Source organism: Oryzias latipes, chromosome 23 (genome assembly GCF_053564925.1).
Source record: "Oryzias latipes strain Hd-rR chromosome 23, Olatipes_Hd-rR_3.1".
NCBI classification, from domain to species: Eukaryota; Metazoa; Chordata; class Actinopteri; order Beloniformes; family Adrianichthyidae; genus Oryzias; species Oryzias latipes.
Genome location: NC_136259.1, coordinates 16,633,889 through 16,661,757, shown reverse-complemented (window position 1 = coordinate 16,661,757; position 27,869 = coordinate 16,633,889). Strand labels below are relative to the sequence as shown.

Here is a 27,869-nt window from a genome sequence, read left to right as displayed (position 1 = left end):
CACAAATGCAATTTTAAGCTTAATTTTCTTAATATATGTCTTCCATCATCGGAAAAATACAACAAGAAACACCAAAAACACAATTTTCATCAGAATGGGGTTTTTTTTATGTAAAAAAGACTAAATCCTTTTCCAGAATGAAGTGTTTGAAACAGTCAGATGTTTTGTTTTCGTTTCTGTCGATCCTTTTTAAAGTTCAGAAAATAAGTTTGCAAGTTTTGAATTAGTTGCAAAACTTTATAAAGTGCATAATGGGATGGATTTTCAAACCAAAACCCAAAAGCATTAATTATTTATTAATTTGCACATACAAAAACACAATAAACTCTTGTCATTTACTAAAGCTTTTAGCTGAAAGAATTTATTGTAAAAATGGTAGCCTTTTGTCCTTAAAAATTCAGCTACAATATTTCAGACCCAGTGTTTTCAATTAGCTTCATCCAGCCGTCTGTCTTTCTCCTCATTCCCTTCCTAATCCCTCTGGCGTTGACATGTCAGTGTTTTTCATTCAGTGTTGATCACTGCAAATGGGTGGTGTTGCATATTTGACAAAGAATGCGGTTACTGTTTGTGGCATGAGGCTGATCCACTTGCAGTTGTTTTGGGGCTAAAATTAAAATCAGGATTATTCCAAACACAAATTTTGGGGAAAACTCAGAGAAGGCATTAGGCTAGTTTATTCTGATCTGAACCCTGGCAAAAGATGCAGTTGACATTACTTGATATTTTTACTTATATAACATAAATACAGATGACAGTTTTTGCCACAGTAGTTAATAATAATTAATTTCTCTTTTGGTGCAGAATAGGAGAAACAAGAGTGAAAGAATAGAGAAAATTAGAGAAGAAAAGACAAATAGTCTGCTGAAAATATTTCTATATTATAGAAAGAGTAATGTGGGATTGGGGGATAGTACATAAACAAAGATACTGCAGATTTCTATGTATTTTCCGTCATTGCAAATAACCAATCACTTTTCATGCAAATAACTGTGTCACCGTAGAAAAATGTTAGTGGAAACTGATTTCCCTAAAGAGTTAGAGGAAGTTGTAAAAAATACAGAAGTCATTTACCAAATGCTATTTACCTGTCCAAATAGCTTTAAGAGGTAAAAGGTTGTGACAGAGTGTTAAGTCAAAATAAAACATCCCAAACTAAAACTGTATTCCACATGCGCTCACGTCCAGCACATACAGCAATTTAGCATAAAATAAGGAACCTTAGAGATCTAACTAAATGCTTGGACATCCACCAACAGGAACATTCCTGTCTGTTTATGACCTGTTACACACACAGGGTGCACAGCACAAAAAATGAAGCTCACAGAGCCGCACCACGCACTGAAACCGAGGCCGAAAGAAGTGCAGGAAAGAGCACGCACATTTCATCTGCCTTCTCGTTTAACATTTGAACCTGACTTGGATGCAGTAAGAACACCGTAACCTCCAAGTATGAAACATACAAACTGCTTTTTGCTCGGCTTTTGGTTTTTCTGTGAGTTCTCAATTTGTAGGTGCTGCTGAGCAGACTTGGCCGCCTCATTGCATTTAATTTTCTTCCTCCCAAATTTCTCTGGACCATCCAGAATTGGGCCCCTTGGACCTTTTAGCAAAACATTTTATGTTACCCTTTTTTTTTGCCAAAGTCATTTCTCAACCTTTCTGGCAGCAACATTGATCGGAAAGACATTTGATGGATTGCCCCTGTTATTTTTTAAGTTGTGGACTTACTTTCTGAATGCATATAATTTAATGCTCATGTGTTTAAATAGATGATTCTTTTTTATATTTTTAAGATCATTTTAATAGTAATTTACTTTGAAACAAATCTGACTCTTGAGTATCGCATTTCTTTTATTCTGAAACCACAATTTTGGCTTTTATGCTAAAGCATGTAAGGAAAAATATGACGGAAAACATTTTTAATAAACATTTTCACATTTCAAACACACATGTAAAGACCCACTCTGAGGAAACTGGTGTTTTTAATGTGTTCTTGTGGCGTTTTTCTGATGGAGGACATAAATATAAAAACACTGAGCCTAAACTAGCCTTTCTGAGTATTTCTTGATACAAATCCTTTAAAATCAGGAACAGACAAACAAAATGCCATCTAAAAAAGTTTGTATTTAGATCTGTAGCAAATATTCTACTTAGGGCAGGGTTCAAGCTCCCTGTTCCTTTCCGGTACATCGTGCAGACAAACAAATCCATGTACGTCTTGGTTTGGGAAAACTAGTGGGAGAGCGTGTAAAAGATGAGATGCTTCGCGCCAACAGACCAGCTCTAAGGCGAATTCCTCCTGTGTTCTATATTGACGTCTTAATTTAACAGAAAATGACTTTTTCTTTTTTTCTTTTGGCTAAAAATGGCACAATCCTATTTAAAAGACCACTGGGAATGCTTTTAAAAATGCTCAAAACATGATCAGAATGGGCCCTTAAGGGGGAAAAAAACCCTAATAGCAAGTCAGTTTAGTTCTTTGTTTTTAAACATGACTGTGCATGCACACTTTCATTTACAGCCTCTATGTTTGGCTTATCCATTATCTTTATCTTGATTCAGTCATGTTGTTGAGCCTCATCAGCAAAGCTTGTGTGCTTCTACATCTGTTCTCGTGGTAATGTCTGCAGAATGAGAAGCACGAAAGGTCCTGATCAAGCCAAGCTGCTATGATAGTTGATAGTTTTGTGACAGAGTCACAATGGATTCCAGACAGCTTTAGAAAAGGATTAAACTCTTTCTCCATCCAACCAACCAAACTTCCCCCATGAGGAATCCGTCTCTCACTATCCGTCCCTCTTCTACTCCTGATCCCCATCTCCTTCATTCCCCATATGATGATTTAAACCTCGCTTCCCAACACCCAGTAATCCTTCTGTGAAAAGACCCTCATGCTTCCATCCATGTAGAAAGCGAATATGTCGTCTTGTCATTGATTCATAGCTTTTCCTTGAATTCTTTAAGTGGTTTTGACGTTACATCAACCCGCGGGAATGGAAATGCGGCACCGAGTTGCACAGAATCGCAGAGTTTTTCTTGCTGGATCATCATATTGCCGTGGCGTTGTTTCACAGGAGGTTTAACATTGCTTATTAAATGTCAGCTGCAGTTTCTCTCTAAACACTGACTAATTCAGTGCGTGTTTACGAAGTTGAACAATTACTTTTTTTTTCTAGTATTTTAACTGTTTCTCCATGTGATGTCAAATCAAGAGCAAAGCAGAAACATATTTTCTGTGTGGAACAAGTTATAAAACAATTCTGTTTTTTATAGGTTTCTTCAATGCAAAGTAATGGAAGACGCATGTTCAGTAATTTACTTTGTACAAGTTTGATTGTTGAGACTAATTTTGAAAGCATTTTTATAGCATTGTTGCCAAAAAAGAAAAGGTGGATTAGTGACAGAGAAAAATCCTTACAAGGTAATTTAGTAATACATTTTTTTATCATTAAATCTGTTATTTTACTACCTAAAACTGATTTTCATCCCTGACCTACTTTTACAATTAAAATATTTGTCTAGATTATCTTTTTTTTTTAATAACTAATAACATTACCTTTATAGTAAACAATAAGGAAAGTCTTTAAATTCATCTCATTTACTACTTTTTCCTTTAATTCATGCCATTACCTCATTAACACGTTTTTGGCATGGTTCTTTTTGTAGCTCATCAAACCTTTTGCAAAATCTTGTTTTTATGCAGACAAATGAAGGACCAGTCAAAGAAAGTGGCCAACATGAAGCACAAGGAGCAGCTGGAAAAAAGCAGAAACACGCAATTAATGGAGGAGGCCAAGATGAGAGAGGACAATCTCAACGAAAGCTCCCAGCAGATTAAGGTACCGAGAAGGAGGAGGAGGAAGGCAGGAAGCTTTGGAAAGTTTGAGAAAAAGTTTCTCTCCATGTCCTTTGAATAATGTCGACTTTAACAGCACTGTAGCCCATGTCATAACGTGATACAGAGCAGCCCGAGGCAATGTCAAACACACTTTCTTTCACACGCACAGCAGCTCTCAGCTGGGAGTGTGTTAGTGGGGTGGCCGGGGTGGATAATTGGCATAGAGAGCAGAAAGAAGATGGAGAACCTAGAAGAGATGAGGAAAATGGAGAGAGGAGATTACAGAACAAGAAAGAGACTCACAAACAAAACTATGAAATGAATGCTGTTGGGTTTTAAAATGCTTCCTGTGGTCTGGGAGAGTTTTTAAATTTATTATGTGGATCAAGTTACCTCCAAGTGAAAACTTGTATGTCCTGAAATGAATGGAAATGCAGATTTCTATATATTTGTTCTAATTTTATGTCAAAATTTTTCTTTTTTGATTTATTTGACATTTCACCTTTAAACTCCTTTTTTTAATTTCTTCCTTTGATGGTGTCTTGTCCTCCCTCCCAGTCTTCCTCATGCTCCTCTTCCAGTAATCGTTAACCTCAGTGGCCTCTGATTAAATCCAGATGAAAACAGTCTGTGTGTTTTGGTGCAAATGAGCTCATACATCCTTCAACTAAGATTGGTGTTGGGTTTAAAATGTTGAAACGCTGTCATTGTCGTGTATGAGTGCGGTCTGGGGATGAGCTGACATGAGTCACTCAGACAGATCAGACCACATTGGTTGCAGGTCTAAATGCCACTACGAAGGGTTTATGCATACAGTAACCTAACAGTACTGCAGACTGTGTGTGGAATGCAAAAATGAAACCATGAAATAATTCAATGTAGAGCTTGAAACAGTTTACTCAGTCTCAGTCTGCATAGTGAGACACAGAGTCATGTTGGCTCATTGTGGATTCAGCCTCCCACCCCGGCAGTCATTCATTCATCTTCAATGTAACTAAGAAGTCAGTCTCAAGAAAAAGAAACATGGCTCTTTTAATGAGAGCCTTATATATTAGTGTCATTGAACTCTGTGTGTGATCAGGCTCCTCTGAGACAGAATTAGATCTGACTGTCTGTGACTCTGCTTTTCAGATTGAAGAAGGGAAAAGATGCAAATGAAAAGAGTCTCATGACATCCAAAGCGGATTACAACCCTTAAAACTGATTTTAAATTAAGATCAAACACCTGCAAATTTTGGTTAATTCCATAACAAGGAAAATTTTGTGATGTGTTTTATTCCGTTCATGTGACACGCATTCAAGAACACGCTAAACGTGCATCCTTGGACATGGATTTATCCCCCAGCAAGGCCATTAAAAACAAACTTAAATAAATGGAACACACATTGTTGCATTTGTAAAGTTGATTTAGATGAAAGACTTTAATTAAGTAAATGAATATTAATAAACTGCAGGTGCTGAGACAATCTGACTTTTGGCTCCTTCTCTTTCTTGTTCCCTCAGAATTAATGTCATCACTATTGGAATTCATTTACTTTTAAATAACATCAAAATTATAACAACCTCTCCAATATTTTGATTCATGAGCCTATTTTGAATTCATTTGTAAGATGTTTAGGGACCAGAGGTACATGATTGAAAATAAAACACACTATATTTTCCTATTTAACCCCTTATTTCCTTTCTTTTTGGTACATTTTTATACTCTTAAAATGTATGGTCACTCTTGAGAGCTTTAGTCTGAAGAAAAGCTAATTTTGTTGTACATTACTTGGGATTTCCATTCAGATTGTGCCTTTATCTCTATTTACACCTCTTGCATCTGTTCTAAAACTGCTTTGGTCAGCACAAGAAAAACAAATGACAACTGCCAGACCCTAAACAGGCTCAGTCTGTTTTAATCGGACTGATATTTGGTCACTTAACAAGCATAAATATAAAGTACTGTAATGGAGCAGAAATCTGATCTATTCCAGATTGTTGAGCATCTTATGAAACCAACATCCTTTGTTGTGGTTGATTTTAGCTGTGCAGACGGTTGGTATTCACACAAAAAGAAGTTCTAAAACACTACAGAACAGAGGAAAACCCTTTGGATGTAAGATGTCTTCCTAATCAAATGACATCCAGCTGTTAAAGCTACATTTTGGCTCCTGTTTCCATCTGGCCCAGCTTGAACATTTATCTTGGGTGAATTGAGCAGTTGGACAGATCTAACGGCAGATGTGAGTGCACCCAGGACACATTTTAGATACTTTGAGATCCAATCGCTGGGACCACATTCAGAGTTGGCCTGGACTGCAAATGGCCACCTTCTTTTTCACATAGAAATGTGTTCATGGACACACTTTAGGACCACCTACTAACCAAATTACCTCCCAGTGGTCAGAAAAGTAAAAATACTTGCATTGATATGGCAGTTCTGCAGTGGGGTGGGGTACATGCAGCTGCTAATCGCTGATTTTGTTGAAGGCCATAAGCAAATTGTGTGGGTAAAAATAGAGCACTTCAAATTCAGTAAGTCTGTAGCTAATTTGTTAAATTAAGACGTGGGTAAAAGATTGAGATAGTTTCCATAGCAGGGCCTCCTAAGCCTGGTTCTTTGGATCTACAACCCTGCTTGTCTACCAATTTTGCCCTGCGCTCTACAGATTACCTGGATTAAATGTCTTTATTCATTCAGGATTAAGAATTACTTGTTCTGTGGAGTCAGCTATGAGCAGGGATTGCAGGAAAACAAGGAAAGTGGTAGATTTTGACAACCAGGGCTGGGCTTCCTCTATCTATACAATCATTTATGGTAAATGGCAAGTTGCAGCACTTTTCCTTCAGTTTGTGAAAGACAAAATATTCTTTAAAACTCAGTTTGACACTTTTTAGCAACGGATTGAAAAGGAACCACTTCTTGACACAACAGTGATCATTCTGTGACTGCAGGACTCCCTCCGTCATAAGGAAGAGCGGATTGAAGAGTTGGAGGAGGCGCTGAGGGAAAGCGTTCAGATCACTGCTGAAAGGGAGGTGGTGTTGGCCCATGAGGAGCAGGCACGCACACAGGCAGAGAAACAGGTAATGAATCTTTTAAAGGACTTGTGCTTTAAAAATGTAATGGCTTGGTAAAAATTGTAAGAAGAATCTTTCCCTCGAACTGGTCTGATCCTAAACTTTTCCTCAAACTCAGCCCTTTTGTTTGTTTTAATGCCTTTAAATGTTTAAACCATTCAGGCAAACATTTTCGAAGGCAACAAAAAGATACCGCTAAACGTCACTACGCCAAAAGTGGCGAATGGCAGAAGCAGCACACACATAACTCCTGCCAAATGAGCTCATTCAGGTGCGGTTCCATGTGTTTGTGTTTGCCCAGTCAGTCTTCATTTAGCTGCGAGGTAAATATACAACTATTTAAAGAACAACTTGCATTTTGTCTGCTAAAGCCTGCAATACACAAAATGTTTCTTTAAAAATACAGTTTATGCCAACAAGGTAATGTGTTTGATCTACTGAGACAGCAGGAGAGCTCATGGCGGCGTTCGGGGAGGCTCTAAAGGGAAGGGCTTGGTGGATTCAACCTCAGACCACTGGGAGTGTGTTTGTGTGTTGCTCTCCCAAGCGCCAGTTACTTAACTAGTCCATAGAGATGGGAAATGTTCCCCTGTGTCTGAATGGGATTGGACAAGCGGGAGGAAAAGTGCGTGGGCTAAGGGTGAAAGCTGTACCATGCCGACAATGTCTGTGTTCACTCCTGGTACAACAACTGGACAAAATCGGTGTAACTGCTTTAACATGCTGACTCTTTATTGGGGCCTTTATATACTCAAAACGACAAATGTAGTCGTAGATGTTTCATTTTTGCTGACATGCTCCTCCTCAGTTGGAATGAAAGTAAGTACAGCAAAGAAAGTATGACTAAAGGGCAGATGATTAAAGATAAAGAAGAATCCATTGCTCAAGATTTCTGTACTTCAAATGTCCTTAAAGTAACCAAAAAAAACTAAACAACTAGAACTTTATGAACTAGTTGTCACTGTCTCAGAACTTTCATGCAAGCCTCACTAAAACCAGCTGCCACTGACCTGCAGAGTTGTCTAGCTGGATGGCTTCAGATGGAAGAGGAATAGTGGTATGGGCCTTCTTTCAGGATTTATGAAACGTTTTTACTTCCACACAAATATATATTCTCAGCTTACCAAGACAGTTTGGTCAATCCCTTGCCTTCAGTCTTTTGGCTAGGGAAGATACCAATATCATCCAGCTCTTACAAATATGGCTGGATGTCTTTGTATGAAAGAACTTATGAAGACTTTTCTTGAGTTCTAAACTTAACCCTAATAAACTTCATAGTGGTTATACCCTGGTCACCAAGAAAAGGGCATTTAAGACAGATTGTGTGGCATTTTCCACAAAAACAAAATGTTAGTTTTGCATTTACCTATTTGAGAATGAAGTTCTAACCAAGCATCTCTAGTTGTCACACATTTGACCCGCGAGGTCAGGGAGCAGTGAGCTGCAGGCATGCTCAAAAATATTATTCTGTGATTTTACAGTTTAGTTTAAACCTTGATGCTAAAGCAGGAAAGCATAACAATTCATTTGAGTCTTTAACACAATCCAAATATAGTATGAACCTTATAAAGACACACTTCCAAAGGTGTCCTGTTACTATTTTTAACTAATAAAACCTTAACAGTAAAACAATAAATAAAAAAAGCTTTAAGAACTAAGAAAACAAGGTTACAAAAACCATCAGGAAGTGTGAGGATGTGGAAAATAAACTAAATAAGAAAGCTGTCAAATTTTGAATGAGGTTTTTTTTTGTCATTACCTTGTGTCTTTTAATTATTTTTACCAATGAAAATGTCACAGCTCACAGATTTTTGCTGCCAAATGCAAATGAATAGGCTTCCTTTCAGCTTGATTGAAAGTTGTTTGTTTGGTTGCATTTTTACACTACAGAAAATAAGAAACATTAAGATTTAAAATATAAGAACCTTTTCTTCTTCTTAAGTCTTCACTGTGATTGTATACATTTATTTTCTATGCAGTCACAGTTGATTTGACTTGAAAACAGAGAAAAACACCACAAACTGGCAGCTTTAATTAGAGAGACCTGGGAGCATTTAGGCCAGGACGGGGTCCTGGAAAGCATCTCTGCTCAGAAACACTTCAGTTAAGGGGGAAGGAGATGAAATCTCTGGGTGTCGGGAATGAGTGGAGATGGCAGCCAAACTCTGTGCAGCCCCCTCCCACCACTACCATCACTACCTCAACCGTACTTGAAGACAGGACAACACACCACGCAAACACAGTCTTCCAAGGCCATATGAAAAAGACAGAAAGAGGTGCTAAATGCTATTTAAATGGCACAAAGACGCTACGCAATATTAAATTCAGCAAGCTGGCATTTAATTTATTTTTAAACTGGAAAAATAAAATAAATAATGAATAAATATATTTTTCTTTTTCTTTTTTACAAATACGTCACTGCAATTAACCGTTCACATAATAATTTATAAAAGGCTGGCAGAGGGATGCAGTTTTCTCCTTTAATGAGGCCGGTCTGTGCATGGGCACATATATGCAGATGCAGCCAAACTTGGCTTCCAGTTGGTGCACACTACAAGAACGGTTTATGTGCATGTAGAAGGCAAGTGTGTGCAGTTGTGCGGTTTAAATTGGAGTGTGAGGAGCTGTCTGTCAAAAACAAGTGGGCAGAACTACACGAAAATTGTCGCCTTTCAGGCGTTCGGCGCTGCTATTTGTGGATTACTGAAGGTGTGTGTGTGCATGACAGAGCATTAGCGCAACACTATGACACACTCCATCTGTCTCGAACTCAAACGCAACGTTTGTCTCAGCAGTTTTCTGTTTCCTAATGAGATCAGGACACTGTCTTCTGCCTTTTCTACTTTCCTAATCCGAAAGTTTGAAACAAACTGTAAACACAAACACTGAAGGTCTCCTTTCTTTCAGCCCCTCAGCTCCTTGCTGGGCCGTGTGACTCCTCTCTACACCTCTCAGTTCTCCAGTCTCATCCTTTCCCTCTCCTTTATTGGACACCTGCTCAATTCACCCCTTTCTCCACCTCTGTCTTGTCCTCCCTCATCTCCTGTCCTTCCCTTCTTCCTTATCCGAGCCATATTTTTCTTGTTGCTTGTCGTTTTTACTGCTCAGTATTTTGTGCTTTGCCTGCATTTTCCAGGATCTGGTTATCTCTCAGATGTGCTTTGTACTTGCCTCTCTCTTGCTTCCCTCCCTTAATATTTAATCATATCTCATATCTTGTTTTTTGTCCCTATGCTTTACATTCGTCTTTACCGCAAAGTCACCTTTTGTCTTTTTTTTAATTTTCCTTTCAGCTTTTGGTTAGGTCCTCTTCGTCCTCCCCTTTCTGCTCCTCCCTAACTTTAACTTATTCTTTCATCCCTCTTTTATCTCTAAATCCACCCCCCTTCATTATAACCACAATTTCTTCTCTTCTTCTCTGTGTCACTTTATATGCAGCTGTCTCACATTCCAATTCATGAGCTCAGCACAAGCGGCTTTAGGTGGTCAAAGGTAACAAAGAATCATGACATGTCTTCCCCTTTTATTTCATTGAATTTAGTTTTTCTTTTTTATCCTGCTCATTAATATTTTGGGTTTCAAAGAACAGCTGGATTCATCTGCAATAATGTAAACCATGATTTATTTTAAAGAAAGCATCACTGATGCTGTTCATCCCATTTCTTTCCTATTGTCATTTTGTATTTCTTGTAAAAATCCCATCACCCCCACTGTTTTATGTTTATGCATGACATTATTTATAAGATAACAGCTGAGAAGAAGGGAGGGAAGCGGCCTCTTTGCAAAGAGGTGGTAGGTATTATTTTCAATTTCTGCAGTGTTGGAGTGAATCCAGAGGCTGTGAAAGGGAGATTTTCAGGTCAGAACCGTAAAATCTTGGTGGTGATGTCGTAGTTTTTGGATAAAGTATGGATACAGAGGAACACCCACTTCTCCACACAGAACTTCCATTTTCCAAACGTTAAAAATGTTTTCTTTTACTCGTTAATGAAGCATGTAACTACAGTAGCACAAAAACAACTCAAGTCATTCATGCAGTTTACAGAATAAAGATTTGTAGCTGAAAGCTCAGAAAAAATAGAATGAAGTTCTTGTTAGGTTTTACTGAAACAATAAAGTATTTTGTGAGGGAAAAATGAGTCACAGTTTCAACATTTGGAAGCTAACAGCAGACAAAAGACCGCTCTCCCTCTGCACCATGACCACCCCGTTGTTATTGATCTCACTTATCTAAACATCATATGCTTCACAATAAATACATATATTTTTACAAATAAATAATAATAATAAGAAAATCCTACAGAGTGATTCCATGGATTCTTTTTTACATGCTGTCTCTCTTAAAAGTAGACCTTTCTAAAAATAGGAAAACCTGCAACATCAAAAGCCACAACAAACTTTTTATTTGCCCCACTGCATGTTTTTGATTGTAGCCTTTTTGTTGAACCACATTTGTTCTAATTTTTTTTAAATGCTTTTAAGTAATGTGACAAGGTGTTGTTGTGGAAAGTCACTTCAAAATTGTTCTGGACCCCTTTTGTCTTTTGTTACATCATACTTCTTTATCAAGGCGTTGCTCTAGTATGAACTTGCAGTAGTTTAAGACCCCTTTTAGTCTTGGATTGCATCAGGACTTTCTTCTGGATCTTTTATTTTTTAAGACAACTTTGACCGGTGTGATGTTCCAACTAAGAATTGGATGGGATCTGGATTGTTTGGTGTCTGTACATTAAAAGGATGTGAAAAACTTTGCGTGAATCCTTCATAATTGTTTCCAAATGATTCAAAACCATGTAAAAAATATGTGCCAAGAGGTAAGAAAAAAAAAAAGCATACTTATGTTTTTGTGTTGAGTGTTTTTGTTAATTGTCTTCAGGTAGCTGTTCTGCTACTTAGTAAAATGAATTAATTTGTTTATCTGAAGTAAAATAAACAAAATTAAATCAAAAATCTTTTAGTTTGATAGAAAAAGAAAATACAAAATATGGACTTTTTACATTGCACAGTCATTCATTCCAGTATCAAGGAAAAAAAAGTTCACTAACAGTTTTTATCCCGTTGATATGACAACATTCACTTCCAGGGTCTAGGTTTTTTCTTTTTATGTAGGCTGACATCTTGTATAGTTTTAAAAAACTGTTTTACTTACATATGCGTGAGTGTTGGCCAGATTGCTGTCACACAATGAGAAATATGGTACACACTGACCTCAGACCCATTAAAATGACATTGTGATCTATAGGCATTGAGAGAAGGGGACTGAGACAAAATATGCATCAGGAAAAAAGGAGAAGAAGTAAAAATGATATGCAGAGATATTCTTTATATGTTTGAGGAACAGTAAAGAGACGATCAGACATGATGCACCGGCAGGTCAAGGTGCAGTAATCAGCAGAGGGTGAAGAAAATTATTTTTTGTGACATTTGTGTTTTTGTGCATGGGGTCAGGTGGAGGATCTGCTGGTTGCCATGGAGAAGGTTAAACAAGAGCTGGAGGTGATGAAAGCCAAGTTGTCATCAACTCAGCTCTCTCTGGCCGAGAAGGAAGGTCATCTGACTGCCTTGAGAGCCGAGAGGCGGAAGCACCTGGAGGAGGTTCTAGAGATGAAGTAAGAACACAAAAACGTATTTCTCCTTATGGTAATGTGTTTTTAAGATTAACATTCTGCATAATAATACACAAAAATACATTTTAAACTCTTTTTCTTTTCTATTCTTATATCCAACGTTTGCTTCTTTATTTACCATACATGCACAATACAGCTTTTCAGTTCATTTGTTTTATTTCCAGAAATACTGCTATTAAAGACGTTCAAACAGTTTATTCACACAGATGTATTAAAATTATTGTGGGGTTCAGATCATTTTATTATAAACGTATTTTTCTTTATTTTAATTTTCAGTTGAAATTGTCTCATTTAATGTTACATAAATACACAAAATGCTATTTTAAAAATTTCAATAAGCAAATATACTGCTAACTGAAAGTTACATTTTGCATTTAATCATTTCTGATATTATAATTCTTCAAAAACTGAAAACAAAAACATTAAATGTTTAAACTGGTGCCGGAATCACTTTGAAATGGAATCACAACATGATGATGAGGATTTTACAACAAAAAGATAAAGTCATCAGCTTTTTACCTTTAAGTTTTATTAGAAATTGTAGTTTTTCTAGTTAATTTTAGAAATGTTTTCAGTGCAACGCTTTGTCAGAGTAAAAAGTGAAATGTCCCATCTGGTTCTTTTAAAATTGTTTGTTGGCTTCTAGTTAAAAAATTCCTTTAAATCTTCCCAGACAGCGAGTTTGATGAGTTTGCCCACAATCTGCTGTTTTTTTAAAGTATTTTCTTCATGTTTTATTTCACTTTTTGCTTTTTATTTTAGTTTTTGGTTATAGGTTTTGTCTTCAAAAGATTTTAGAGACAAAGGAAGAATTTGGTGTATTTTTAGCAACATGTCCATCAGCAGTTTGAGCTGATATTTATAACTTGACATTCAGCACAGAAGCCCAGAGCAATGATATCTTGAGCAGTTTTCTCCGTAGGTTAAGTGTTCAAGGACGACAGTGTGACGACTCCCTGACTTAATCTCAACCCGACACCTCATCAGCTTTCTTCTCATCCCTTCTTTCTGGTCGTGTCTTTCATCTTCTTTCTCTCTACTCCACACAGCCTTAGAGATGATGTTAATGCAGTAAGCATGTACCACTGTCAGACTGTTCGGATGATTGATTACAAAGGCAGACATTCCTGCTCACTCTGTAACTCAGTAAACAGTTAATGATATTTTAATGGATAGGTTTGTATTTAACTACCAGTTGGATGAGTCCAGCAGTCGTGTATTTTCTGCAGATTTACATCCGTGTTGAGACTTTACAGTGGTGTGTGATTTAGTGGGACAACACAGAGATCATAAGTAGAAGCCAAGAAGAACGTCCCTGGTAGCATTTGCTGCCTGTTAAGACAGCCTACAGGATGAGAATTTACTATTGCATTATGGGAAATGGGGGCATGCACTCGCTTTTGTTGCTAATGTCCAGTTACTTGATGAGGGTGTGGGTGTGGAACAGAGGTGGTGGCACCTGTTAGTGGTTTACTGTTTGTGTATGGCAGGTGCAAACTGGGCCCCAGTCTGCTGGGCAAAGAAGTCAAAATGGGATTCTGCATGATTGTGCAATGACTCAGATCTGCACCCCTATTGAGAAAAGGTTTCTCCATCTTGACATAAATTCTTCCTTAACTCCTCTTTCATGCTGTCTGTCCTCTTTGTCCAGAATGTGCACTTCAAAGGAGTATCCTCTGACCTTTAGATGGAGTGCTCAGTCCTAGCTTGATGCTGTGGCTCTTCTATGCTGTTCCATCCTTTCTGCTGTATTCAGAACACTACAGCATAACTGAAAACTGAGAAGGAACCAACAAAGAGAGGAGTCACATTAACACTGGCCTCAGGAAGTGCAATTATACCTGATGGACTTTGGGAAATGAATTTGCAGGACTGAGCCCAGGAAAGAAGGGGAGCAACCATGGCCTGTATCTAAGAACTGGATTGAGTGACTCCTCCCCCTTCGCGTTCCAAACTGGAAATAGCCTCTGGTTCCAAGAAGCCAAAATCCCAAAAACTTTTACTGAGAAATAAACAGCTCAGTCATTATATTTGTCAGAATAACTATTGTTGCTTTGCCACCTTTTTTCAACATGTTCTTGCTAATCCTAGTGCTATGCTAATGCTAAATTGATTGACAGATTCTGCCAAGTTCACTTTCAAGTAGTAGTGTTGTGGACATCCAACAAGCTCACTCCTGATTGGAGAGTGTTTACCATAGAGATGATGACTCAAACCAATTTGGACTAATAACTGTTGACTGGCGGTATTTATATCAAGAAAATATGGCATTGTGGATATTTCAATATGGAATTGACTTCATTTAGTTGGAGCTGGAAGTAAGTCATTTTCTATGGGTGACGTCACAATGACTATGTCCAATTCTCATATATAGTCAGTCATTGGGAGCAACATAAGAACACTAAAAGATCCTTAATACACAAGATATACCTGTCTAAGTTCTTTAAGTCATGCACTGATGCACAAAACGGGTCCACACCAAGAACAAAACCCTGAAGGAGAAGCAGAGTGATGTGGTCTGTTCTATCCAGAGCAGTCCAGAGTGTTCTGATCCGTACACCGGGGAAACTAAACCCCCCTACACAAAAGGATGCAGCAGAACAGAAGAGCCACAACATCAAGCCAGGACTCAACAACTCACCATCATCTGAAGAACAGCGGACATTCTTTTACAAGCAGTAAAGTGCACATGGAGAGCATTGATGGTTTGAAGGGAAGCATCTATGTCCACATGGGCGAACCCTCTTCTAATCCTGTAACAGCGGAGATTTCGCCAGCGACATCTAAATAAAAAAAACACTTTCACACCTTAGCTGATTGACAGTTTACACGATCAATATGAATCAGCTGATTCTGGCGTGGAGAAAAGCGTTGTTCCGTATAAGCTGTGCATCGATACCCAAAGCACAATGATGGTTTGAGTTGGTGTAACACCTTTGCAAAGCAACAGTCAAAACTGGAGAAGCTTCTTGAATGAGAGGCAAAACTTCTAGCTAAACTTTTTTTGTCCAGTTGCCCTGAAGAAGAGAATGGATGACTGAGAATCTTCACATACGTTGTGCTTTCTCCCCCTAAACCTTTCTATTTAGACTCTTTGTTTTTACTGAAGCATGTTGAATCTTACTATAACTGAGGGTTATTGGCTTTTGCAATGACTCAAGTGATTATTAAAGGCATTATGGTTTGAATTAGTGCACATGTGCATGGGCATTATGTTTGATTTATTATTATCAAGACATGTCCGGTGTTCCTTTCACGGGATTCCTCTGGCCTCAGCATGAATATTTGCAGCCATCAACAGACACGCACCTGCTTTATTACTGTTATTATGTTATTATAATGATACGCAGACCACACAAACTCCAGAACCAGTTCACACACCATTCTGGTCAATCTGTATTATCATTTAGCGTCAGCGAGTGCATAAATGTTTTCATTTCCTGTGTTCCCATTACGGGTTTCAAATTTATGGTGAAGGTTTTCCTAAAAGTAAAAAAGCACAAGGCTGCTCTGCTTTTAAAAACATACTACACCGGCAACTCCTCCAACCAAAAAATATATATTATATATTTTCCCCTTTGCTTTCTAGATTGAAAATATACAAATAATTGCATTAGTGCGTCCTTTTATTGTATTCTTAAACTTGTGGATTTAAAAAGCCCACATATAAACGTTCATTAATTTAACAACAAACACTATACTCTACAAGTTCCTTTCCAGGTTTATAAAGTTACTAGAGTTTGCTTTGACATGTTTGTGTGCATATTTCACCCTTCTACTCCTTTTATGTTTTATGAGAGGGACTAATGCACATTCTCTAAATATTTGATGAGAAAAAGCATTTAAAAGTACCAGCTGCAGGCCACCAAATGTGCTTTGTACTAATCAGAGGGGCTGCTTTTCTTGCAGATCAACAAACAAAGTTTTTCATGGAGCCACAAATGCATTTTTTGGCTTCCTAATCCATTTAGTGAATTTTTAAATGATTGAAAATGTCCCTTTAATTTTAAACCTTTGTTCTATTTTCTATTTGTATGAAGCGATAGCTGATTTCGTCATAGACAGCGTAGATATATTCTGTAAAACAAAAAAGTAATGCAGTCAAAGTTAAATTCTTGTCTTGCTTGCACCCAAACTACATTTCCTCTATTAAAAAAAAGGAAACAGATTCTACTTTTTAGACCATCAGCAAGTTTCAGTCTTCTCTAGGCATCTTCCAGCACCCACAGCAAAGCCCCCTTCTGCTCTTGGAAATAAAAATGTCAATCTTTGGTTTTACTAATACAAATCCGGATGACCTTCAATGGCTCTTCAAATCAAACTCAAGTCTCTAAACCTCCACATACATGCCTGTGCACACGAGGCAGAAAGGTTTGGCACACCGTGAGGCCATGAGACCCACTGGTTTGTGTCTTCTGAATACAGGCTCCAGACTAAGCAAGTTCATTGGAACACTCTCAATAAATAAATTAGAGAGCTAAGAACTTTTGCATTTTTCTCGCGTATTCTTAATCATCCATTCCTTTGCCCAAAGCAATTGTAAGATTCACAACAAAGTTGGGTAATAATTCCCACGGACACACTGGCAGGATTAGGAGTATTAGGTCTCCTGCCCCTTTCAGGTTGATTAGTTCATTAGAACTACAGCCAATCTTTTGACATTCGTCGGCTAAACTTAATGTCATGGTACTTTAAAATCACACCCAATTCAGTCATCACTGAAACAAAACTGAGGAACATGGTTGGAAACTAATGAAATATAAATTTGCTGTGTTTTCTTATTTGTTTTCTTTTTGTTGTGTTCTCCTTTTGCATGGGTGGGTTTTCTCCAGGCACTCCAGCTTCCTCAGTCTAAAAATATGCTCCGTAGGTTAGTTGGTGACTCTAAAGTCTCCTTAGGTGTGAGTGTGTTTGATCCTGCAACAGACTGACAACCTGCTCATGGTTTACCCTGCTCCAGCTGGGCTGGGCCCTCCATCCTGATTACTTACACACGGAGCCCGTGTCCTGACATGGAAAAAATAAAATATATCTCGTTTCCACGAAATAATATTCCGTTCCCACGAAATAATATTTTGTTCCCTTGAAATAATGAATTTGTGATAAGATTTAGGAGCTTGCTTGCTGTTTCGCCACACCGCAGCGATTCTCCGGATATAGCTCCTAGTTCCGCCGCAGAGCTCTTTTGCTTGTCATGCCGGCATTTGGGCAGCTGGCTGACCGTCTACAGCGGTATGGGATATTGTAGTTTAGGGTCGAATAGGAATACTAATATTCAGGACTTGTCTTTTATTAACATACTCGATAGCAGTTGCTTTACATCCGAAGGCTTCCTAAATCTTATGATATTTTTCTTATATTCATTGAGACAATAATAAATTGATCATTCTTGTTTTTCTTTTTCCTTTCTTGAACGAATGTGGGTCACAGAGACATGGAAGTTACAGCTGAGAGCGGCTTTTGCGGCAGGACGAAGAGCATATCCGTGTTTATGAATGACTTATGACATGAATAATTATTTCGTTCCTACGAATTAATTATTTCGGGGGAACTCAATAGTATTTCGTGGGAACGGAATATTATTTCGCTGAAACGAAATATTTATTTGTGGGAACAAGATATTAATTTGTGGGAATAAGATTTTTTTTTTCCATGTCAGGACACGGGCTCCGTACTTACAACAATGTGTCCGGGAACATTTGTTTTCAAAGTAGCTTCAATCCAGAAGTCAAAGAACTGCCATTTGAATTTCACAATAAAATGCCAGATCTATTTTACTCAGGTGAACCTCCCTACCTTTAAGGACTTTTTAATTAAAGACTCCACACAAAGGCTCCACTTTGCATCTCACATTCTCTTCCAGCCACGTTTATCTTTAAACTGACCTAAATAACATTTTAAAATGTTTCTATTTATTTTTACAGAAACATTTTCTATATTAAAGGTACTGACGTGTTTATTTTTCTCTGTTTCGGCCGAGGTTTTCCCTCTTTTTCTTGGTCTTGAAGGGTCCCCACACCACTAGTGCCTATTACATCTCTGTCTTTATTTATTCATTTTAAATAAGAGCTCTTTTAAATCATTCTTGAATTTCTCTTTCAGTAACAGACTTTTTTTTTAAAGTTTACATTGACTATTACAAATTTTTTTTTGTTTCACTGAATGTTCCTAAAACAAATTGTTTTCTATTACTCAGTATTAAACGTAGTTATGTATGAGGTATCTGCTGGTTTTTCAGCTGTAGGTTGATACCATTATCCTCACACCTCATATTTTTCACACATAACATTACACATGAAGCATTTTTTGAATCTGCATAAGGCTTAGTGTTGTTTTAAGACATGATATATGATACAGATGGTTTCCCAGACACACGGATCTTATCGCACACCCACACCTGATCAGTCACATGAAATATTTACCAAACACAGCTGGAGGAGGGCACACACTCACCTTCTCTTGTTTCTTTTTTCCCTTTTATGGGTTATAGTTTTTAACCATCTCTCATAAATCTACTTTGGGATTATGGAGACTGTAGGAGCTTGATACAGCTGTCAGGTTGTCTCCCGTACAAAAACATGCAGAGATACGCAGCTCCCCTGCAGGGTTCTGACATGTAACCTAGTCAAGGAGATTTACATTAGATAAGCTCATGCTCACCATGTGGGCTTGTGCGTTGTCTTATTTTTGGGGCGTGTGTGTAGCCAGATGGAGAAATGTGCTGACAATGTGTGTATAACAACAGGGTTTCAGGACTGAAATCTCAGTGAAATAAAATGGTACATTTTACTGTTACGCTTCACCAAAATCCAACAAACCTTTCAGTTGCCAGATGGTGGACGCTTTTTATTTTCTTTAGATTTCCTTATCCATCTGTTAGTCTACATAAACCTGCATACATGTGCAAGGTTTTTAGCTAAGCAAGCTAAACACTTATAAAAATGTTAGTTTACACTTAAAACTTGATTTATGAATCAACACCAGAGAAGACGAACAAAATGTAGTCATCAAACAATACTTCTGTTTGTAAAAAGAGTTGCAAGAAATGTTTTTTTCTGTGGTAAATATAGTGAACATATGAAGTGGTTCCTTGTTTATTCTGGGAGTTAGTGGGATTATAGATGTTTTTAAGGCAGTAAAACCCCTCACTGCATACTTTAAACTCTTTTCTCAGACATTATTACACTTTTCGCTTTTGTTACAACTCTCAAAGTTCAAACTTCCGTAGAAAAAAAAGTTTCGTATTAAATGATAAAAAAGCTATCTGATTGTAATCAAAGATTTATGTAAATATGACAAATTGCACGCATTCTGTACAGGGGTCACGGCACAGGGGACTGACATGGTCTACAGCCAATCAGGTCGCAGAACATACAAACCCAAAAAGGAAAAAACCTGCACAATTGTATAAAGAAATCTGCGAAACAGCGGTGAACCACAGGACCACTGTTAAGCTCTGTTTAAAAGACTTAATGCAGTTTCTTTAACTTTTTACGACAGGAATGAATCAATTTGACACTGAACTTCTGTAGGTAGTTGGCTATTTTGAAACATTCATACCTGGAAACACAAGACAAGATTTATTTTGTGAAGGTTTTGGAGCATCTCAGTAAATGTATGGGTTACTGCTGGAGTTAATATTTAAAAAAAGTTATAATTGTGTGGTTTTTACATTATCTGATTAATAGCTATTTGTCTTTTTTCTAAAGTTGCCGAATTGAAGATACATAATTTCTTGGGCAGCAAAAGCAAAATACTTTTAATGTAAGAAGATGATCAGATTTATTCCATCCAACTATCAATTTTAAGCCCTGTTTTCTCCTTTTAGGAAAATAATAATTTACTTGTAAAGGCTTACTTCATGTTTTGTGGGGGGAAAAAAAGTAATTATAACTGTAATTTGAGCTTCCTCACTGACAGAAAGCATGTGGACATGTGCTTCCTGCTGTGGGCAGATTGACTTAAACCTCAAGGTTTTTCCTATAAATTCCCTTTATTTCTCCAGAGTTGCTCTGTTCTCCGCTTTACCTTCCAACCAAGTTTTTTGTAACTCTTAAACTCTCCCCACGCAGGCTTCCCAGCATCCTTTTCTTCATTGCTGTCGTCGCATCTCCCTGCATCCTTCCATCTGTAATCCCATTCCTCTCTTCATCCTCCTTTCTCATGGGTTATCCATACTCTCCTTTCCAAAACTCCTGTATACACCCACATTTGTTTAGGAATGCTGTTACAACCTGCATGCCGTCTGGCAGGCTGGATTTCTACCTGTTCCCTCTCTCTGTGTCGTCATACCTGTCACTACATACAGAAACTGTTCTATGATGAATGTGGCTTCATCTGCGGAGTGAAAGATCCTGTTTTCAGCGGCCCGGTGAGGAAAATGACATCTCTGCTTTTTAGAAGCGACAGCATGGCTACGTGGAGGGCGCACGCAAACACACTAAAACCTCATACGCTTTTCCATCGCCAACAAAAAAGGTGCATGCTTCCCAAAAAAAATCTCCAAAACTAGACACTTAAAAACCAGATGGAATGGCTTGATTGCTATGAAGCTTTCATTGCTTCAGGAGTGCCTGGAGATATAAACTCACACAGAGTCATAAGAACATAGGGAGACCAAAAAAAAAGCATCTTCCTACACAAATTCATGTATACAAGCTTGTGGCAGCACACCAAAGAGACAGGCTTTGATCCGTACAGCAATGAGTTTAATCCAAATCTTCAGCGCGCCAGAGCTCATCTGTGTGTGTGTGTGTGTATGCGTGTGTGTGTGTGTGTTAGTAAAACATTTTTTAAGGCTTAAGATGACGAAAAAAAAGCGCCAGGAGATCTGACACTTAGCCTTACAAGCTCAAGTTATGTCGCCTTTTTTTTCTGTCTCGCTCTCTGTAAAAGCGGCTGCTGCCCCTTTGTCTCGTACGCTGCTTCGCTTTTTTTTTGTGTCCCCTTTTGATTTTTTTATTCCCCTCTCACTTGTGGAGAGGAGATAAAAGGTCCGCTGCAGTTGAAAGCCATATTAGAAAAACAACAGTGTTGGCTTCTTTTTTCAAAATCTTTTTCACCCATTGATCTTAAGCAGATCAAAAAGGAAGAATAAAAGTGTCATGATTCAGCTTTAGGCGCTCATTGGGTTTACTGGAATTCTATTCCTTTTGGTTAAATAAAAAAATTCTTATGTATTTATTTATTTTGCCTTTTCAGGTGTTAATTTTGTGTATTGCATTTCAAACCATTAAACAGGTTATTGTATTGTAAAGCACAGAATCTCATTGATATTTTAGTTTTTCTAAGTCTTTGTTTGGCGGTTGCCTTGTTGTTTTTATTTAAAGACATTTGTAATTTGGAATGACATTAAAAACGTAGATGCAGTCACAATAAAGCAGTAATCTATAATCATGACTATTACCATGGTGCAGGTGAAGACTCTAGTCTGATTGGCTGCAGAGTGGCCATTAAGGAACACCTAAGAAGTTTCTCTATCAAATGTGACCATCCACCGCGGTGTTGCCTCTGATTTTAAATATTTTGTGTCTGTTGTTTGATAGAGAGTTAATACGTGTTTATAATTCATTTTCTTAGTATCATTTAATGAAATACATTTTTTGTTGACACACATTTAATGAGAAGAATTAATCGTGGATATTTCTTGCACTGAAAGTGATCCAGGAAATTTCTAGTGAACTCTGTTTCTTGACAAAAACAAGTAGTAAATGAGGGTTAGTACCATTTAACACTACATTAAGTGTATATACCACTTTCCTTCACTGCTGCAGAGCGAGGGTGGTGCAGGCTCGGTAGCCATTACCATGACAACGTGTATCAAATTGTCCACTTTTTGTGAAAAAAAATGAAACCCAAAAATAATAGCAATAAATTACTAATGATAAATGTAATATTTATGTATTTGTTTGTTTAATTATTAACATTTTCCTATTTCTTTTGTAAGTGAATATGGTGTTAGCAGAATGATGCCCTTTGAGGTGGCAATTATCAGAAATGAACGGACTTTGCGGTAGCATCCTCCATTCATTTCTGATAATGGATACCTGGTGGGGCATTGTCCCTTAAGTGTATGGCAAATTATTTTCTAATGTAATGCGGTTGCCCCTTGTTCCTTATGCTACTTGGATTTAAGGTCAAGGTTCTTTAAAAAGAACATCAGTGCTTATGCAGCAACACCCCCACATGGGATCTAATTCTTGACGGAAGTCTCCCTCAACTGAAATGCCACATTCCTTAGATCCATATCCAAAAAAGCAAAAATTGCACCAAAGATACAGAGAGCTAAAAAGAAAAAAAAATTATGGAATGGAGTTACTTTATGAAATGAAGAACAAATTGAAATTAAGGAGCTTATAGAGAGTCTTTAAAAACGACAAAATCCTGGACATTTGGCATCACAGATGTCCACTGCCATCAGTGGTTGGTGTGCCACAAGTTCTGACAGATTGTTAGCAGATGTCTTGGTGTCAGTAACAAAGCGTAAAAATGAATTAACTCGTGTAAAACCAGAGTAGGGTAGAAGCTCATCTTTTCTCACACTTCCCAGTTTGTGTGTGGTCTCATGGAAACAGAATACCATGCATAACGCATTTCTACACTTTTTCTATTAGTCTCAGTGAGGGATTTTAAACAAATGTGTGTTTGAGAGACGAGGAAGAAAAAGGAATAGGTGAAAATGCGATAGAAGTTTTTTCAGGAGAAGAAAGGAAGTGAGGAAAAAGGGGAAACGTGTCAAGAACAGATCCTCATTCTGTCACGCAGCAGTCCCACCTGCCCTCTTCCTCATCTCTCCTCTTTGTCTCTCCTTCTCCAGCTTTCCTCAGCTTCCCTCCCCCTTCATGTCTCTTTGATTTGTTTTCTCTCCAAATCTTCCAGTTATTTTATTCCCTTCCCTGTCAAAACTGTTTGTGCGTGCGTGTGTGTGTGTGTGTGTGTGTGTGTGTGTGTGAAAGAGCCTCCTCGCCATCTTTTTCTAAGCCTCTCTGATGTACAACAGCTCCTTGAGGGGAGCTTTTCTCTCCCTCTCAGATTTTTTAAAACACACAAATGCACACAGATATCCAGTGCACCAGCTTTAACCTATTTCCCTAACACTCCTGTCTGATGGCCCTATCGTCTGGCTCCATGCTAAATCATTCATACCCAGTGTCTCTGGCACACTTGCATTATTGTAACAGCCACAGACAAGAGAGATCAAGTGTGTTTTTTGGTTATAGAGCATGATCAGGCTGCTTTAAAGAACTGTAAATGTCTCTATCTTTATATCTAAATGACGATATTCAAAGTTTTTTACCCTTCCTAGTTTGCAGACTTCACAATTAAGTCAAATTTCTGTTTTGGTAACCACCGTTCTGTTCCTAGGATAAATAAAAAGGATACATAAAAAAGCCTTTTAACAAAGAATTTTTTTTTTTCTTTGACATGACAGCTCCAAACAAAAATCAGGCCTTTCGGGTTTTTTAGACTGTTTTGTTCTTTGGAGTTAAATAAAGTGTCATTTTCATTCATTCAGGCATCGTTTGAAGTGCTGTGAACTTAAAACTTGCTAAACGTTAAGTGCACACAACACACATTGCTCAATTTTGTTCACTTAAAGTCCCACTCCAAACATATTTATTTTTCTTTTGTAAAATCATTCCCAGTAGTCTTTTAGTTATGATTGAACAGTTTTTAACCAAAATCAAAAAGCCTTTGTCTTTTTTAAGACATATTTTATGCCTAAAAATACAATTCTGGTTTGTGGGCAGCAACCCTGCCCCCTCCCTGTCGCTGAGGGGACTGTTTGCGCGCTCACACGCGAGCTCATAGCCTCAAGCTAGCATTATCGGTGCAAAAATAATAGTGAGCAATATTGGATCAATCCAGCCCTACAGTTTTGAGCCAGAGGCCTGCTTGGACCTATTGCCTTTTTAATATAACTGGACGCCTTGCTTCCAGTTCCAATCAAATGAAGTCAATTCAGTCGCCATTTTTCCACGATATTTCCTTCGCCATGTTGGAACCACATGTCCTTAGTAAGCTGTGATTGGCCCATCTACATTTCTATGGCCACCACTCTCTCAATCAGGAGTGAGCACTTTAGAAGGCCACACCCCTACCACTGAAAACGGGCTCGATCCACGCAAGTGGGTGGACGAGTGCGGAAGAGAGACTTTGGCACTTTCATGACTTAAGTGGGATGCCATCCATACGTCACTACCAAATCCAAGTCTCTGATTGGTCAAAGTTCGACCTGATTTAACTTTTATTGCGCATTCAATGCTTTTGTACTTAGAGCCCGAAAACGGTCTGAAAAGCGCGGCTGGCTACATGTTTACGAAAGAGTTTAGAACGCAGAAGCCCAAAACACGCATTTATGTGCGTTTACATCAACGTTTCATTACAAGTGGTCACGTGAACGCGTGTTGCCGAGGGCGATGTGAATATAGCCTAAGTGTTTAAAGTTTTGTATCCATTTGACTAAATTGTTAAGTGACAGTCATTTTCTCTCTAACAGCTGTTGTTCCAAGTGAGTGCAGCGTTGTTGTAGCTCTCAGTCTCAGCAAATAGTTTACCATAAAGCAAAGTTTTATTGGCTGTCTTCACTTTGATGCAGCTCACATGGCAGGCCAGCAATAACAAATGTTCCTTAAAATCCACTCAGACGTCGGCATCGCTCTGTGTTTTCTCTTGTAAGGTAATAAAACAGCATGTGTGTGTGTGAGTGAAGGAGGGGGTCTGAGTGGGAGTATATTCTGAGTACAGGAAGCAAAGCGGTGCAACGCCTCACCTTAAAAGAACCTTTTGCACTGTGTCAGATAAACATTTTGTAGTATAAATTAAATTCCTGCTGTGTGGGTCTGTGAGCTGTGGAAGGCAGAGAAAGAAAGGGAGCCAGCTCGGGGCAGATTAAAGCGCGGAGGCGCGCTGCTCGCTGGTTGTCTGCTGCAGGACAGAAGCTGTCAACTGGGCGAGAAATACTTCCCTGCAAGATTTCACTCTGGAGACACAGGGGCTCTCTGGGTAATATAGACGAGGGGGTGCAGAGAACAGCAAAGACACACAGAGGAAGTGTAGCCACATTTTAAATTTTCATGAGCAAGTATTGGACAGTCCTCAACAGCAAATCAGGGATAGGTATTTTTACCCATTTGTGTAAGGTCTGTCACAGAAAGCAAGAGCGGAAGAAAATCATGTTATTTTTCAGCAAACTAAGAGCCTTTTCTGGAAGTTGACTGTCTTTTTGCTGAACTGTACCACTGTATTTATTTTTTTAATTAAACCCTGCGTTGGTTGGATTTATGTAAATCTTTCTTGTCAATCTTTCTCTCCTTTTGTGCTTTTTATGTTCCAGACTCATAGAAAGTCATTTTTGAATTCTATCTGATCATGTGCAAAAAAGTCTCAAGTCTGATGTAATATATTGACTATGCTTGACAATTAAAATGCATTAAGTCTAAAATTCCTGGACTTGGGCTTCTCTTGCATGGGTTTAGCTTTATCCCGTAGATGGCAGCACTAGTTATCCAATATGGCAGCACCCCTGTTTAATTCAAGAATGGTTCAAGTCCAGAGACTTTAGTTTGCTAGTCCTCTGAAATTATAAAAGTGAGGTGCTTCATATTATAGCATTTGTAAGCTAGGAACTGGTGCTAAATCTGGGTAAAGTATTAATTAGTTGGTGTAGCCTCCCTTTAAGCTATGCAATTAAAATAATTTCCTGGAAAAACAAACCTCTTGGACTTGGGCCCCTTTTGAATTAACCGATTCAATTGAATTTATATTTGAAAAAGTAATTGAAAAAAACAATGCAGAGAAGACTGTTCAAGAGGAAAGATTGCAAGTGAGGATGAAGATGTACAAGCTAAAATTAGTAGAGGAGAAAAAGAAACTTGGAAAGAAAGAAAGATGTACATTTCCTGCATTTATCAAGTGCTTCCGTACAATGATCAATTAAATTTTTTTTCAAAAAACGCCCTGTCAACAGTTGTATTTACAGTCAAAATTAATTCTTGAATGCATTTATCTGTAAATGATTTATATCACAATTTGAACGATCCGATTCCCTGACTTAAAATTGATCCAGGACATATTAAGCCCAAGTGTGCCACAAAGTTTTCCAGATTCCTTATTTTTCTTGCAAGATAATCAAGTGGAAATTAAATATGTGTACAAACAAACAAGTAAACAAGACTTAATGTTAAATCCATTCACATATTAGTTCCATAAAGTTGACCCCACTGCTGTTTTTTCACATCAAATAATTTGGAATGGAACATTATTAGAAAATTCTACTACACTGTATGTTCACATGTCTTTGCTAAATTCAAAGTGTTTCCACACATTGATCATTTGTTTGCTGCATCATATGTGTGTTGTCCGCTGTGATGCATTTGGTCGTTTTTAGGTTACAGTAAAATAAACCTACAGTGCCTTAATCCAAATTGTATTTTCCAATATCAACTGTAATAAATTTATTTCATTTTGAAATTTTTTTTTTAATGATATAGTTTAATTTGACTCAATTAAAGTCCCCCTCCACTGAAATTTTTGTTTTTGAGTATGGGCTGTTGTGATCTCACAACACAACACAAATAATTACGATGTTTTTGTCACCAGCCCATTTCATTCTCAGATTTTAGGGACATGAAAACCAAGTATTGATCTGTGAAAGTTTAAATGAAAACATGTCAAATCTTTATGCCATGAAAACATTTTTAGATTTTTTTTGCTCAGGTTTAACCTCTCTCCCTTTTGTGACATCTAACATATAGTAAAGAGGTTAAAGAGTAAACTCTGGCATCCCAGGAGCAGCCTCATGTGTAACCCGAGTGGCCGGTGTCACAAAAAACAATGGGAAACCTTTTTGTTGGGTCGGAGAATTTAGAAAAATAGCTTTGTGTTTGTTTAGGTTTAGTTCTAAATGTATTTCTCACACACACACACAGGAAAAGACACACACACATTTTCCTTTATACTTCAAATACAAAAAGGCTCCAAATGGGTGTGTGAACAGAAAAAGAACAAAAGGCCGACACACATGCATGAACACACAAAATATTGGCATGGAAGAGATAAGACAGTATAGTACATACAGGAGGCTGCTGTACAGTGACGTGCAGTCAGGAGAGGCAGGTGAGGCTGTGCCTCACCTGTCATTATGGGAAGAAAAGAGAAAAAATAAATTAAATTATTATATTTAATCAGTAATTTGTGCTTTGCAGTCATTTTGCATTTAAATGTAACATTTTTGGGTGTTTTTTCTTTTGAAAATCGCTGAATATCCGCATTTGCCGTTCAGATACTAAGTGACGTGCGATGAGGCACCAGCCCGCTGAGCCTCACCTTGGATTGCG

General features: G+C 37.9%; 1 protein-coding gene and 1 long non-coding RNA gene across 18 annotated transcripts in view; one reads left to right on the top strand and one right to left on the bottom strand.

The window, feature by feature from the left end:
* Nucleotides 1–27,869, top strand: part of LOC101162174 (ELKS/Rab6-interacting/CAST family member 1) — a 123,211-nt gene that overhangs the window by 50,536 nt on the left and 44,806 nt on the right. For 16 of the 17 annotated variants that reach the window (XR_013653813.1, XR_013653812.1, XR_013653811.1 and 13 more), the window contains 3 exons: nucleotides 3,707–3,842; nucleotides 6,779–6,910; nucleotides 12,353–12,513. Coding sequence is in view for 13 of the 17 variants with exons in the window: in XM_078942211.1 (XP_078798337.1) it covers nucleotides 3,707–3,842; nucleotides 6,779–6,910; nucleotides 12,353–12,513 (429 nt within the window). In the remaining 4 variants the exon portion in view is untranslated. Of the gene's footprint in view, nucleotides 1–3,706; nucleotides 3,843–6,778; nucleotides 6,911–10,342; nucleotides 10,523–12,352; nucleotides 12,514–27,869 lie in introns of those variants that run through there. The other variant, XM_078942212.1, reaches the window with a different exon arrangement.
* LOC105357086 (uncharacterized) overlaps nucleotides 14,213–27,869 on the bottom strand; it is a 43,952-nt gene continuing 30,295 nt past the window's right edge. The window contains exon 4 of the long non-coding RNA XR_002293074.3: nucleotides 14,213–14,309. This is a non-coding gene — a long non-coding RNA (uncharacterized LOC105357086). The remainder of the gene's footprint in view (nucleotides 14,310–27,869) is intronic.